A 16,458-nucleotide genomic window follows, 5' to 3' on the forward strand; every position below is an offset into this window, starting at 1 on the left:
CCGCTTCCTATAACCATCAATGAGTTTCTTACCATGCTCTGCTGGTATTTTAGACCATTCTTCTTTGGCCAACTGCTCCAGGTCTCTGAGATTTGAAGGGTACCTTCTCCAAAATGTAATTTTTAGATCTCTCCACAGGTGTTCTATGGGATTCAGGTCTGGACTCATTGCTGGCCACTTTATAAGTCTCAAGCGCTTTCTCTCAAACCATTTTCTAGTGCTTTTTGAACCGTGTTTTGGGTCATTGTCCTGCTGGAAGACCCATAACCTCTGAAGGAGACCCGGCTTTCTCACAATGGGCTCTACATTATGCTGCAAAATTTGTTGGTAGTCTTCAGACTTCATAATGCCATGCACACGGTCAAGCAATCCAGTGTCACAAGTAACAAAGCAATCCCAAAACATCAGGGAACCTCCCCCATGTTTGACTGTGGGGACAGTGTTCTTTTCTTTGAAAGCCTCGTTTTTTTCCCCCTGTAAACTCTATGTTGATGCCTTTTCCCAAAAAGCTCTACTTTTGTCTCATCTGACCAGAGAACATTCTTCCAAAACTTTTTTGGCTTTCTCAGGTAAGTTTTGGCAAACTCCAGCCTGGCTTTTTTATGTCTCTGTCAGAAGTGGGGTATCCTACCATAGAGTCCCTTTTCATTCAGATGCTGGCGGATAGTACGGGTTAACACTGTTGTACTCTTGGACTGCAGGACAGCTTCAACTTGTTTGGATGTTATTCAAGGTTCTTTATCCACCATCTGCACAATCTTTTGTTGAAATCTCTCGTCAGTTTTTCTTTTCCGTCCACATCTAGGGAGGTTAGCCAAAGTGCCATGGGCTTTACACTTATTGATGACACTGCGCATGGTAGACACAGGAACATTCAGGTCTATGGAGATGGACTTGTAGCCTTGAGATTGCCCATGCTTCATCAGAATTTTGCTTCTCAAGTCCTCAGACAGTTCTTTAGTCTTCTTTTCTCCATCCTCAATGTGTCTCCATTCTCAATGTGATACACACAAGGACACAGAACAGAGGTTAAGTTCACTTTAATCCATTTCAACTGGCTGTGTAGTGGACCAAACATACACGAGGATACTGGTGTTTCAACTTACGTGAAAATTCAATTTAATAAAGTCACAAAAGAACCCCAATATAACAAAAACGCCCAACACAACAAAAGGCTTCAACCAAACTGACCTGCAGACCCATCTCTGGGGCTGCTTAAATAAGGACAGACTACTAACGACCACCTAAGAGGAGGTATGACAACCAATTAACCAAACATTGTCAACTTAATTAAACAACAATGGATGAAAAAATTACATGCATCAACTTAAAACAATAATCAACTAATGTGCATTTAAACAGTGAAAACTCTACCCCTCCAGAATGGCAGGTGCTAGATCTTAAACAGCTGTGGTCGTTACCTCAAATTAGAAAATGAGATCCCATAAGCATTCAGACATACCTTAACCAAAGTGTAAATGTCCCAAAGAATACCACATAAATAACTAACTTAATCTTGAAACACTAAATGATAGTGGTGGTAGCCACCGCAGGCTGCAAGTGTGATTTAGTTATTGTCACCACCTGTTATGTGCCACAGGTAAGTAACGGGTGCTGTTAATTACAAAAATTAGAGAAGCATCACATGATTTTTCAAAGGGTGCCAATACTTTTGTCCGGCCCATTTTTGGAGTTTTGTGTAAAATAAGATATTTTTTCCCCCCCATTCACTTTTGTTTTTTCATTGCCAGCAAAATAAATGAAGATATTGCTACCAAAGCATTTGTAATTGCTATCATTTTCGTGAAGAAATTGAGCATGATCTGACAGAATTGCAGGGGTACCAATACTTTTGGCCAGCACTTTAGAAGAACTTAAAATTATGTTAACCTGTGAAGCTTATTGTGCATTTATTTCATACTGCAATTTGAACATATACAAATCAAATCACAGGGAGTAGAATGAATTAAAATACAAAAAAAAAAAAAAAAAAAAAAAACATCAACACCAAAAGGCAGCAGTAGCTACTGCGTGAATTACTTAATCTTTTTTCCCATGGTACCTGATATGAATACATTTTTTAAATCACTAGTTTCAAGCAATGTCTTATAACACAATAAGGACCCACCATTTTTCCCAGTTCAATATCATATTGATTCCACAAACTAAGTACCCAAACAGATTACTGTTTTTTAAACTATTTCCCTCCAAAAAAAAAAAAAAAAAAAAAAAAAAAAAAAAATCTTTTGTTGCAAAGAGCTTCTGAATACTGTGGTAAATCAAATTGTTGTGTACTCTGTGCAGTACTTGTGCTATAAGAATTCAATGACCATAACTTTACCTTAGAAAGCTCAATAGTTAACATCCTGAACTTTCTGTGATTAGTACTGGTATATTTCACTAATAATGCTGACAGGGTGATGTTGGGATATTTGACATCCAGCTGTAGTCTACGGTCTCTTGGAAAGTGATGGAAAAACGATGTAGATTCCGTTGTTTTGCAATTTTTACGTCAACATGGGGGAAGTCGGCAAAATGGCCATTGGTGGAGCATTTCAAAAACAAATCATACATAAACATCACACTTGGACATTCACAGGAAAAAGGGGTGGGGGGGCTGCATTTGGAGCCGCCTACTTTCCACCATGCACAATACATTTTCATCAGGATACATAAAAGACATTCACGCGTGCAATAAACCCAGGCAGCAAAGTATGAATTTGAGGGTGGGGAAGAATAAAAAAGAAAAACCGGACAGAAATGTGCTGGGTATTAAAATGAATAGGACATTGTGGAAAAGTGAAGAGAATAAGAAAATGACAGTCTAGGATGTGGATAATTCATGTCGAACCCAAAAGGGGGGGAAAAATTAATAGTGTTTTAACTACAATTGAGCTTTTCTTACCTCCACCATAATGTGAAAGGGGTGCTTTATGAAAAAGAACATAGGAAGCAAACAGAGAAATTATTTGTATTTCATGTCAGTTACAGAATGGAAAGAGAATAGCAGATGATGGAAGTACTTCTTCCTGCCTCTCACACCAAATTCGTCATGTCTGGAATATACTAGTATATGGTCTAATTACCAATAAAACAAAGGTAAGATCAGGATGACAGCAATGCAAGATGACATCGTCAAAGTGTGACGTTGAAAAGTAAAATGTCAACTTTCTTTCATGCAGCCACGGTCTTGTCAACACACAAGCAATGATAACCATGGAATCCAGTGTTTTTAATTTATTTTTTTTGTTTGGCGCAGATGATCAAATGTGCAGTTATTACCTGGGATTAATAAACTTGATGGAAAAACATTTTGACATCAAGATTGTTACGGCGTTTGTCTCACAGAGGAAAGAAAAGCACCAAAGTCAAAAATATTTGATAGACAAAATGCAAATTCACTGCAACCGGCACACAAAAAAATGTATTATACGTCATTGTACTGTCCTCGCCAAGACATTGGAGCGAAGTCCTAGCGAGACAACGAGCTAGGCTCCGAAATGACGATGTCAGACATCCGTGTGGTTTGCTGACTTTATTCAGCTGCTCATGACATTAACACTTACAGAATGAAACTAAAATAAAATGAAATCAGACTCATCTTCAAAAACAGCAATTCTTATTTGCGTTTACAAGTAGCTGCTGATACAGCAATAACAAACGATTAGCATGTATCAGTTCACTTTCCCACATCATCAAAAACAATCAAATAATCTCGCCCAAAGTATTCGACCACAATTGAAAACACACAATGAACAGTACAAAAGGGGTTGTATACAGCCGTTGCCTCTGGATTCTTCACAAGCAACAAATGTACGCACAGGCTGTCACCTCTCTCACTCGGCAGCGCTCTTCCTCATGTGTGCGAATGTAGGGTGGGCGCGCGAATACATGCGCTAACATGCGGAAGAACTACTTGCTCTACGTTTCCTGAGCCAAAATAAAAGGATGAGTCTCACAACAAAAGTTAACATTAAAAAAAAAAAAAAAAAAGAAAAAGACTTGGGCGTCGTAAAGTTGAAATCACGTAAGTCAGGTACGTCATAACCCGGGGACTACCTGATTTCACAATACATATTTTATATATATATTTTTTTATGAATAAATAACATTTTACATTATTAAAAACATAATAATGAATAACTAAAGGACTAAAAACCGAAATTGATTCTGGGTATGGCCCCCAATAACATTCTAAAGTTGTTTTTCATTAGATTTTTTTTTTTTTGTATTATTATATAGAATTTAACTCATTGCCTGGCAATGACAACGACAGTTAATTTAAACTGGGACATCTGTGTGATCATTCTCTGCCAGTCGCTCCCAGTCAAAATGGATTGGAAGTCTAGCACCATCAATGGAAGCCAATGAGTCAAATAAATAAATGTCCCATAAAAGGTTAAATGACAAATTTTTACATATCACATTTCCTTTAACTACTAATTAGAGAGGTGGTTAGAGGTACCATGTGCTAAATGCAGGTTGCATGTTTAAAAAAAAAAAAGTTCAATAAAATTTACGTATAGCTTTCATGTTACGAAGGCTGTAATGTAAGAGGATAGCTTCTATATTGCTGAGTAGATAAAGGTTGTTCCATAAAATGCTGGTAAAAACGCTAATATATTATTAACGTACAGTAATTATGCATAATTTTGACAAACTGTTTTAAATGTGTTGACACGGACTGCAGGAAAGTGTCCTCAATTAGTTAAATGTCTTTGGACAAGCATAAAGAGCAACTTAAAGGGATATGGTTCAGCATTAAATGGAGGGATCAATAACACTTTGATGACTTTGTGTTAAGCAGGGAACTACTTTTAATTTAATGTATTTTTAATAGTGTCTAGGGCTTATAGCCGCCACCTATGATTTTTCACATAAAATGAACAAGGACATTTCTAAAACCTGACTTCTGGTGACACCTTGAAAGATTCGTGCTTTGAATAAAATAATATGAATTAATAAAAATCCAATAGTGTCAATATGTTCTGGACCAACGCATCACCTACCGTATTTTTCGGACTATAAGTTGCACCTGAGTATAAGTCGCACTAGCCCAAAAATGCGTAATGAAGAGGGGGAAAAAAACATAAGTCGCACCGGAGTATAAGTCGCATTTAGGGGAAAATTTACTTTATAAAATCCAACACACATAACAGATATGTCATCTTGAAAGGCAATTTAAAATAAAAATACAATAGAGAACAACATGCTGAATAAGTGTACAGTATGATAATGTTACATAATGCATGAATGACGAAATGCGAACGTGGCCGGTATGTTAACGTAACATAGCCATTAAGAGTTATTCAGATAACTATAGCATAAAGAACATGCTAACAAATTTACCAAACCATCAGTGTCACTCCAAAAAAATCAAAATAACATGAAATCAAATGATATAATAATGTGTTAATAATTTCACACACAAGTCGCTCCAGAGTAAAAGTCGCACCCCCAGCCAAACAATGAAAAAAAATTGCGACTTGTAGTCCGAAAAATACAGTAATAATAATCAAATTAAGCGGCCTTCACAACTATAAAGGTACAACAACAAAAGATCTTCAAACTTGTAACTATTCATTTAACCTATATAAAAAGCCAAAACTGGTCACTGTAACAACATGTTGTGTAGCACACTAAAATGATGGGTCGGACAAAGTAACAGAGCTGTCTCAGTCAGGAGATTAGAACAAAAATGATATATAGATACATTAAAAGTAAAGGCTACACAGGAATATAGCCAATCCTACAGTTCTACCACTGCCATACGAAGCATATAATAGAAAGCAGGTGGGGGTTCTGCGAACAAAAGATTAGCATTCCATGAAGAAATTTGACCTAATTTCTGAGTATACTTTGTGTAAATTTTAAGGCTTCAACAATTACCGTATTTTTCGGACTATAAGTATAGATATTGAGTATAAGTCGCACAAGCCCAAAATGCGCAATGAAGAAGAAAAAAAAACAAGTCGCACTGGAGTATAAATCGCATTTTGGGGGGAAATTTACTTGATAAACCTCTAGCTACAAAACAATAGCATAAAGAACATGCTAACAAGTTTACCAAACCATCAATGTCACTCCAGAACACCAAAATAACATGTGAAATGATATAATAATTTGTTAATAATTTCACACATAAGTCGCTCCAGAGTATAAGTCGCACCTCCAGCCAAACTATGAAAAAAACTGTGACTTAAAGTCCTAAAAATACGGTAATCGATTAAAATCGATTAATAAATTAGTTGAAAACCAATCTAATAATTGATTTCTGCTGGCAGCTTTGAGCAGTCCCGTTTGGGTCCTTGTTTGTGTGTAATATGAGGCACGCGCCAGTGATTAGGGTGGCCAACACTGGTCCTCGAGAGCCGCAATCCAGCTTGTTTTCCATGTCTCCCTCCTTTAACACACCTGAATCAAATAATCAGCTCATCAGCAAGCTCTGCAATTCCCTGATAACAATCCTGATAATTTGATTCAGGTGTGTTGGAGGAGGGAGACATGGAAAACAAGCTGGATTGCGGCTCTCGAGGACCGGACTTGGCCACCCCTGAGAGAGTTCACAGCTGCTGCTGCTGCTGTTCAGCAACGAGAGATGAGGGTATTTAGTTTTGGGTGGTGGGCTGGGAGACATCTGGTATGTCGGGTGTGGACATCCATTTCTCCCACATGGCCAGCGTCAAAGCGGGGTCTTGCGTCATAGTGTCTGGTGGAGGTGGTTCCGCTGGCGGCCTGTGGATGCGGGGCAATCGTAGATGACATGTTCCGTAGTCTCTTCTCCCAAGCCGCATTACCTGCAAATGGTGTCTATTGCCCTGCTGATCTTTGCCAAACAGTACTTCAGGTCAGGGTGGTGGCCACAGCGAAGCCGACCCAACGCCACTTAGGCCGCGCTTGGTCCACTTGTCGTCCTGCGGATCATTGCTTTAGGTGTGTCGTAGTGGTAGTCAACTTCGGCTTAGTCTGTGGCCGCTCCACCTTTCGCCTGAGCATTACCACAAGGTCGTTGCCGACGATACCGCAGTGACTAGGACACCAGGTGAAGTTTACCTGGCACCCTTGCTTTCTGAGCTCCGACAGGAGTAGGATTTTTCTTTAATCGTTGCATTTGAGCGTGTTCGACTGGTATGTTGACTGAATGTGGAGGAGGCAATGGAGCCTGTCGCTGACAACTTGGGCTTTCCGGATGGTTCCTTCAGCCTCGATGATTTGCAATGCCTTGACCATTGACGAGAGATATGGGAAACGAGAGATGGTGCTGCTGCTGTTGGGTTGCTAAATCAATAATATTACGAAGTGTCGAGAGTTAGATTGTCTTTTGTGTTGTTAGATCCAGTGTGCCTCCGTCAGAGGTGAGTAAATGAAGCATTGTTTGTATTCTTTGTTGATGAGACGATATTACTTAGCACTGAGGGCTAAGTTAGTTAGTGATTATGGTAATGAGTGTCTTAAGAGTCCATTTGTATTGTGTTTTGGAGAAGCATATTAGATCTTGAGTCATTGTTAGATAGTAAAATTTCCCAATTTCTTTTTTATAAAGAAACCACACACATAAACCCATTCATATAACAGCTTCGTCTCCTTTCAACACAAACTCAATATGTAAAATGTCATACAACAGAGTGTGCTTTGAAATTGGATTTGGATTGTATTTATGAACAACTGTTTGAAAAAGAAAACTGATTCATTACAGCCTGCCTCCTCCTTATTCGATTTTGTTGTTTTTTGTTTTAAAGAAAATGAATGAGTCAATGACACAATTTATATCAGCCCTTTGCCCACAGAAAAAAAACCTCAGCAGCAGGTTTTTTTATTTGAAAGAACATTTTGTCTGATTTGCGTGCCGAGAAATTATTTTTATGTTTTATACTCAGACCCTTTATTAAAAACTTTAACACGTTTTATGTACTTAAAACAGTACAGTTGTAGACTACAGTGAAGTCAGAAGGTAATAAAATGTTTTTTAAGTAAATGGTCATCCATTTTGTCTTCATTGTTACTTACAACATGCTTAAGACAACTTCAAGTTAAATTGTGAAGCTAAACGAAAAAAGTGACTTATCCGATTAATCGTATCGATTATAAAAATAATAATTAGTTGCAGCCCTTGAAAATTGCATGGGCAAACAACATACAGCCTTTCACTCCCATGATTATATGAATCTTTTATGTTGTATTTCTAGTTATTATAAGGCATGATGTGATCAATTTAGTCTTTGCTTAAAATCTTCTGCTGTCATTATATATTCAACTGTTTCATAAGCTTCTTTGTAGAATTGTATTTTCCATGGCATAATAGTATTTCAGTCCAGTCTACAATGACTCCATGCAGATTTAACCACCAAATTGAGAGAACTGCATATCTCTCTTGATTCCTTCTCCCACACTATCCACCCACCACCACCACTCTCCAAGGTAGAGCAATGAGCATTTCAGTGTTTAGTTTTGTTTGCCTATATATGTGTCATCAATAATGTAGAGGCCCCTGACTTCTCATCCATACAATGGAGGCGCTGCGTGGATTTCATCTCCCCTGGTGCTGGGGAACTTAGAATAAAGTGCTGCCCCAGCAAGATGTGTTCAAAATACTTTCCAAATCAAAGATACTGTGGACACCGTTGCCTTAGAGGTTAACTAACAATGAGCTAAGAATGAGGGATGAATATGGTGTGAAAACAGGATCGTGAAGGCTACCAAATGTGCGTGTGTTTTTTATTTCCTTACATGTGTAGGGACCAGGGCTGCAGGATAAGCCAACTTGTGGTGTCGCCACATCCACAAGGAGAAGAGGACAACAGCTGCCAGTCCGATGACAGGGACCAAAGAGTAAAGCAAAGTACTGAAGAGCTGGGGCTTCTGGGAAAAGGGGTTGGATGTGGCTGTAAAGGAAGGGAATAACCGTATTAAACATTTTATTAACCTAACAAGCTTGACAATGAGCCACATTTTTCTCGATGTGCGTATTAAACCTTGCTCGCAAATTGCTGCTGCACTGAGGGAATCATTTAAATGCTTGCAGTATAAACTTTTGTCCTAAAATATTGGAGCAGCGATGCCAGCTTGCCATCAAAATATCTACATTTGCATCAAGACATTACAGTGGCTGTATTGGCTATGGCTAGTGCAAGACTGATTTTAATTTTTCAGGTGCACAATTGCTATTTTTCCACCCACTGGTAGTCCTTTGATTATTTTTAAGGATGCACATCTAACTACACAATTAAACTGAAATGTGAAACTAAATGTAGACTTTCAGCAAACTTTCCGCACTATTCGTTGTAAAATAATCAATGTAATGAAACAAATCTGGAAAACAAAACACACATCTCAACACTTTTGCTAGGGTTGAATATAGTTGGATTGGAAAAAAACTGAGCTGATTTGTATATCATATCTACTCCAGATCTAAAAACCTGGAATTAAAAGATAATATTTTTCATGCTTATCTCACACATTTTCCATTTGATGTCAGACCAAAATGAGCAATTTACAGCAAGAATGAAGGAACTGGTCTCACTGTTCCAGTACGTTTACAGGGCAGTGTAAATTCAAGCACACACATGCACGCAGCAGGACGAGCAAATCCCTCTTGTGACATCACTTAATCCTTTAGCCAAAAATAACAGAGCTCTGAACTGTGCCTGACCCCTGCAGGAGCAGGGTGGTGCCTGTTGGTAGTGTCTGTCCTTCCATCACACGGAGTCAGCCACAGTGAACCTCAGTTGTCATTGTCACTTTGGCCGTTATCATTGTATTGGGGTAGAAGAATATTCACTTTTGCACATGGAGGAACTCTTTGGGACTCTCATTCATTTTATAGCATTTAAGATAGCGGATTTTTGTTATGCAAATTAGCCAATTGTACTTTTCTTGTACTAAGATTAGAGCTGGGCGGTATACCGAAAATTTACAGTTACCAAAATTCTTCACGATGACCGACGTAATTTTGACCAAGTCTGTAAATTCGGTAACTTAATAAAACAAGAAAATATAGTCTTTTTATCCCGCTTTGGACTCTGTGTTGTCCGGCTATGTTCATTCCCCTTTCAGAAAGCAGTCAGTGTGCCTACGTATGAAGTTACGTATGAGGTCACGTGGTTATCAGGAACTCAAACAAACAGAAGCCCGGTAGGCTAACGCTAGCGGCTAATGCTAGCTGCTAGCGCTACAAGCAAACGTGATGGAGTCGGGCTTAAGGGAGGTTTGCCAAACTTTCACCCAACATTAAGTAGACGCTAGGCGGCCTCCAGACAGGCTTTCACCCGCTTTCCTCCCTGGTTCTCACCATTTCAGGAGCGTGTGTTTTTAGTGCTTTGAACTGGTAGCCAGGCCACAGGCCACTGCTAGCGGCTCACAGCGGCTACAAATGAACGTGGTGGCGTCGGATAGCGGCTCTAACCTTGTCGAAACGGCTGAACTTAATGAGTGGATTGTGCACGGACTGCATCTAGCAATTAATATGTCGTGTTATTTTGTATCTTTGGGTGTTCTTTGATATCTTTTATGAGGGTAAAGCATTCAGCATAAATTGTAATGCAACAGTGAAGCCTACAATATGACTGTTTAATGGCCACAATTGCTTTTCTGTATGTGTTTGCTTCATTATGTGTCATTAATACTATGATAAAATGTTTAAAGTTAAAATGTTTCATTGGCTTAATCTTTAGACTGCATGTACAATTGTTTAAATATGTTAAATTGAAATCTGGTAAATAAAACAACGAGAAACAGTTAATTTGTATTTCACGCATTGATTCAGATTTTCAAATTATTTAACAGTCCGGTTGGGCGACTTTATCGTCATTTATCGTTATCGAGGTAAATCTGCTCAATTTACCGAGACACCTATTTTAGGCCATATCGCCCAGCCCTAACTTAGATCCTCATTTATTCTTTTTTTTTTATATCGTTTGAGGCTAAGATCAGGTATTTTAAGTTATATTTGAATGCATCTATTACTGGTGGGAAAAGAAAATGCAATTCTGCGTAATTTGAAGAAACACTCAGGAATTTTATTTTGTATTCGCATGGAATGTTCATTTGAAAGTGTAATCTTAGCAAGCCAAAATAAATATCATTGCAAGCATAAACACTTGTTTATTTGTTTTACATATCCTAATATTTATTCTGCAACACATTTTATGTTAGCAATCCAATTACTCTATTATTCGAACTAACCAACTGATAGATTAATCGATTACCTAAATAATTGATAGCTGCAGCCCCTAGCACATAGCTTTGTGTAGTATAATCTGATATCTGAATTACTATTACGAACCCTGCTTCTGAGTTAGCGAGGTACTTTGTCTACAAAGCAGGGTGGGCTGTGTATAAGTAGGAGAGCGTAAACAGGCCGTGCGTATGGATGCAATTTACCGTATTGGCCCGAATATAAGATGGCCCCGATTATAAGACGACCCCCTCTTTTTCAAGACTCAAGTTTGAAAAAAAAAAAAGACTTTTTGAACACCAAACTAATTTTTATACAGAAAATAATTACAGTACATCCGAAACAAATGATTATAACAATATATTTGAGAGAAAAAGCATGTTATTTTGCCTCATTCAAATCTTAATATCTGAACATTTAAATATGTAAACTAAAGTGCAATCACATTCGTAAATGAATGGCTTCTGGTTTTTGAAATGTAAATAAACTAATCTATTGTGATAAAACAACTAAATTGCAATAACTGCATTAACCATCAAAGTGAAGTCTAACTGTAAAGTAGCAGTGTAGTCGTGAAACAAATATGAATAAGGAAAACATTGCAATAAAATAATGCAAACTTGAAGAGTAGCTGAGATGTCATGACAGAACATCGCTTCAATGATATCTGGCGCCATCTAGCGTCGTCAATGTCTAGACCACGAATATAAGACAACCCCCCTCTTTTTCAGTGTTATTTCAATGCAAAAACCACCGTCTTATATTCGGGCCAAAACGGTAGTTATCGATGATGAAAATATAATCAACAAAAGAATGTTTAAACTTTTGTTCATGGATAATTAGTCGGTCATGATTTCGTACTGCATAGGTTGTATTCATTGATGCATATTATTTTCAAATTATACTGCATTTATAAAAACTTGTTTTATAAATGGTTCCTTACCAGTGCTGACTACGAAATTACATGGAGGGGGAATTCCTCTTCATGATCTAGTTGTTGTTTTCATTTGGTTCCCTGAATCTGTTGTTTTCAAGTATTTTTTCAAAAAAAAAAAAAAAAGTTTTAAGTAAATAATTTTTTTGTTGCAAAATGTTACTTGAAGTGTTTGTACCAGTATGCTCGAAACTTATTAAAATGAGAAATATATTTTCAAATGTGCCAAAAAATGTCTATTTTTAGCTGATGTAATCTGACCTACTTTTAAGGAGTCAAAAAATGCCTTCCTGCTCAAAACACCCCCCCCCCCCCCCCCAAATAAATAAATAAAGATTTTCAGCTTTCCAATAATGTATCACACATGCATATTGGACAATTTTAAAACTTGGCCAAATTGGGGGTCTCAAAACAGAACTTCAAGCCACCTGAATGTTTTTCACCAAGTGATCTGCCATTCATGAATGGCTATGACTTATTGACTGAAGATTCTTCTTTCAGTCCAGGCAGCAGAAAACAGACCAGCTACTATGACCAGCAGAGTTATTTTACAAAATGTAATGGTTTATAGAATAAACAATATCATTTGCCTAAACCAAAAAAACAGTAGGATAAGGAACTAAATATTCAAGAGCACAATACAAATAAATACTAGTGAATAATAATTACTCGCATGGAATCTTAATGGTATGTATATGAGCATGTGTGTGTTGACAGAACATACTGTAGGCTGTTGATTGCTGGGTGTCCCTTTGTGGGGGTGTATCAGGTGCATACAAGAAGCGCTCATTGCACATGTTGCCTTCACAGCAGCAGAAGAAAACATCCGGATTCTCCTTCCTTTCCACACACTCATTGCTGGGAAAAAAGAAAAAAAACATACAGCGTTAACAACATGTAGAAACCTGTAGGGGTGTGCATCGGCACTGCCCTCACGATTTGATTCGATTACGATTTGGAGGGCCACGATTCAATATGATTCGATTCAGAGGGTCACGATTCGACTCGGTTCGATTCGGCAATGCATCGCCATGCATTAAAATTCTAAAGCAAAGCATATTTTTCGTGAATTATGAGGCAACACAAGCGGTCAGACATTAAACAACTTTTTATTGGCTCTTGTGTCACTCCTGGTTGAAGTCAAATGAAAATAGTATACTTTCAGATATGTATATTTAAAAAAACAAAAAAAAACATCACAGCATTTAATTTGTGCTTTGAATGAGACCAGGGCTTTCTCTTTTTTTTTTAAACACAGTAGCACTCTCTCTTTCTCCGCTTCAGCCATTGTTATGTCCTATCTCTCTGCTCTCTCGATTGCAACTGCGCATGTCTGTGACGTTACTCCAGTGAGGAAGCTGATTTGGGTTCCTCGTCACCCCTGCATTGCTTTAAATGTAGTGTAGCTTCCTCTACAGCTAAACATGAGAATAATAATACAAATGAGGAAACCAAATCCGTTGCATCACCGGAATTGCGCAGGGAAGACTTTTGAACATGCTTATATTAGAGCCTAGTTCAGGCCTAAAAAATCCAGCCCGACCCGACCCGGCCCGCGCGTATTAAAGCCCGACCCGGCCCGAGTAATTAACTTACCTTGCAGGCCCGAGCCCGAAAAAAACCCGAAATTTCATTTTTTATTTGTATGCCCGAGCCCGAAAACCCCCCGAAATTTTACGTTTTATTTGTAGGCCCGTGCCCAGAACCCCCCCCACCCCCCGCGGAAAATGTACGTTTTATTCGTAGGCCCGAGCCCGTTTTATTTGTGAGGACTCAGGTGGAGGAGGAAATGCGGGGATGCGATGCGTGGTTGCATTTTTTTGTGACGATGCCATGTGCTAATGATAACAAATTAAAGCCCGTCTTTTCTAACAAATTCTCCCAGTTAAACAAGACTGTAAGATGCATATTCAATAAACATTTATATCTTTTATATTTTTGTGTCTGTTCTATCAGGTAGATAGTTCATTCGTCATTTCCTCAGCAAAATGCAATACACATTTATTTTAATTTCTTCGAGTTGGCAGAAAAAAACGCAAGTTTTCTTAATGTTTAAATAGTCTACCTATTTTTCTGATCATTAAAAATGCATTTACACAACGAAATAACGCTGGAAAGGTTTGTTAAATATATTTCTGTGTGGGATATTTTGCTCACTACGCGCCTCTATGACAATGAAAGGAACAGCAGCATACAAAAATAAACTAAAATACTTTTAAACAACATTCTTTATTTTAATGACTCTCGTTAGAACACACAAAAGAACAACCTGCCTTAAGGAGCACTGAAACAAAATAAATAATAACATTTAAAGTAACACCACGATGTCCTGCTTAGCACGAAGAGGTGCAGCCCTCGAAACAAATGATAATAACGATGTTTGACTAATATCATCTTTTAGGCCAGTACAGTTTTTAAAATGCCTGCTCAGCGTCAAGGTGCCAGTCTTTCTGCTCTCGTACGAGAGCAAAGCGCCACATATGTTGCATTCGGCAAGGCCGACACAGTTTTCTGTAGCATCTTCCACTATCGATTTAAATCCTTTCCACACACCACTCGTGGATTCTTGCCTTTTCAATCCCCCCGTCTTTAGTTTGCTTTTCACCTCTTGCTGCTCTATATCGAAATTCGAAAAGGAAATACGAGGATGCAGTTGCAGACTCGCGGAGAGGCCAAAGCGCGAGGAGAAGATTAAAAGGAGGGCGGGGCCACGGCGTTCATGTGAGCAAACAATGCACTGGCTCTGCTGCGGCTCATGTTTGGGATTACCAAAGCGCCTTCTCTCTGTTTTATCCAATTTATTTATTTTTATAACTAATATTCCTTAGTTTAACATCCATACATCGTTTTAGTATACAAATATATATATATATATTTTTTTTAAAAAGCGAGTGAGAAGTCAGGCCCGACCCGACCCGAACGTAAATCATTGACATTTTGGGCCCGAAATTCGGGTCGAGTTCGGGCTCAAGATCTAGGCTATTAGTCTTACATATTTTAAAATGCGCTGAATCGATTCGGCTTGTTGCCCACATCGAATCGAATCGTCCATGCCCTGCATCGGGATGCATCGCCGCATCGATTATTGTTGACACCAGTGGAAACCTGTGAGGTTTCTTTCATTAATCAATTTGCTGGTTTCTGCAAGTTTACAAGAGCGATCATGTGAAGCTTGATCTAATGTTACTAATGTACATAGTTGTTATTCTAATAATAACACACATAGCTAAAATCACTTCTCCACAAGGTTCATTTTCAAACATATTAATGCACTTACTGCATCCTCACACTAAGAATTCCAACTATGCCACGGTTGGTATAGATATCCTTTTCAGTCCCTCATAGTGCTATTTAAGCATTCACGCTCCGGCTCATTTATGCGTCACTTCATTATACAGCGCTGCATTCTGTTTAACGTAAATCCCCGCTCCACAGCAGTTCACCTTTTTCATCCCTGCAATATCACACAAGATGCTGGACAATTCCTGGAGGGGCTGAGTAATTTACCACTGCACCCGTGTTCATTATGTGCATGTCCAATTGTGCTGGGCAATAGCGTATTAGGAGGAGAGGTTTAGCCAAACAGCCAAAACCTTTGCTGTCAAGTAGGCTGAATACGACAGATTTCTGTGGGTAAGCCCTTAGACATGTCAACACACACTTTCCATTCCCTTTCTTCAACACAATAGAGCACTGTTCTAAAATACACTCGAGTCTATATAGTTACTGTACAATAACGCTCATTCCTTCTTTCACACACTCACAGCCATCAGATAAAAGTCAGAGGAAGTGGCAGCCACCCTAGACTTGCTCTGGACTCTCCAGGGATGCAAGACGGCGCCGTCTCAGCTAGGGTTCCAAATCTATACTGACTTGGCAGCCACCAGGAAACAGCAAATAATTTCAGTACAGTACAAATGATAGGAGAGCTCTTTACATTATTTACCTTTTCATCTGAACTATGTTGCACCGTAATCTATACTAGTATCAGAAGGGGCCCTGATACAGCATTAAAATGCAGGCATCGATATTGGCCAATAGCGAGTCAATGCTGCACAATATGCACTGTTCGAGAATTAGTTTCCAACCGCCGGTTGCCCTTCCCTAGATGGCCGCTAGTTACAAATGCTGCTTTAAAAGAAGCAATGCTTGCCGCCCTTCCCAAGATGGCCACCGATTACTAATGTTGCCAAAGAAGAAGCAGCAGCAGATGAAGACGCAAGGAAGAACCAGAAGAAGATATAGAAAATAATAAGTGTATTTTTGAGCCTAGGTGAGTTTAATTCTGGTAAATGTTGTTGAGTATGCTCATTTAGCAGTCATATTTTCGATGTATGGGCCTATACTTTAA

At 38.6% G+C, this 16,458-nt stretch overlaps 1 protein-coding gene across 2 annotated transcripts in view; it reads right to left on the reverse strand.

Moving 5' to 3' along the window:
• The window catches only part of acvr2ab (activin A receptor type 2Ab), a 79,885-nt gene that overhangs the window by 22,398 nt on the left and 41,029 nt on the right, over nt 1–16,458 (reverse strand). The window contains exons 3-5 of one of the 2 annotated variants that reach the window (XM_057818150.1): nt 12,832–12,965; nt 8,728–8,882; nt 2,906–2,929 (exon numbers count right to left, since the gene is read on the reverse strand). In XM_057818150.1, the coding sequence (XP_057674133.1) occupies nt 2,906–2,929; nt 8,728–8,882; nt 12,832–12,965 (313 nt within the window). The remainder of the gene's footprint in view (nt 1–2,905; nt 2,930–8,727; nt 8,883–12,831; nt 12,966–16,458) is intronic. The other variant, XM_057818159.1, reaches the window with a different exon arrangement.

This window comes from Corythoichthys intestinalis, chromosome 2 (assembly GCF_030265065.1).
Source record: "Corythoichthys intestinalis isolate RoL2023-P3 chromosome 2, ASM3026506v1, whole genome shotgun sequence".
Classification (NCBI taxonomy): domain Eukaryota; kingdom Metazoa; phylum Chordata; class Actinopteri; order Syngnathiformes; family Syngnathidae; genus Corythoichthys; species Corythoichthys intestinalis.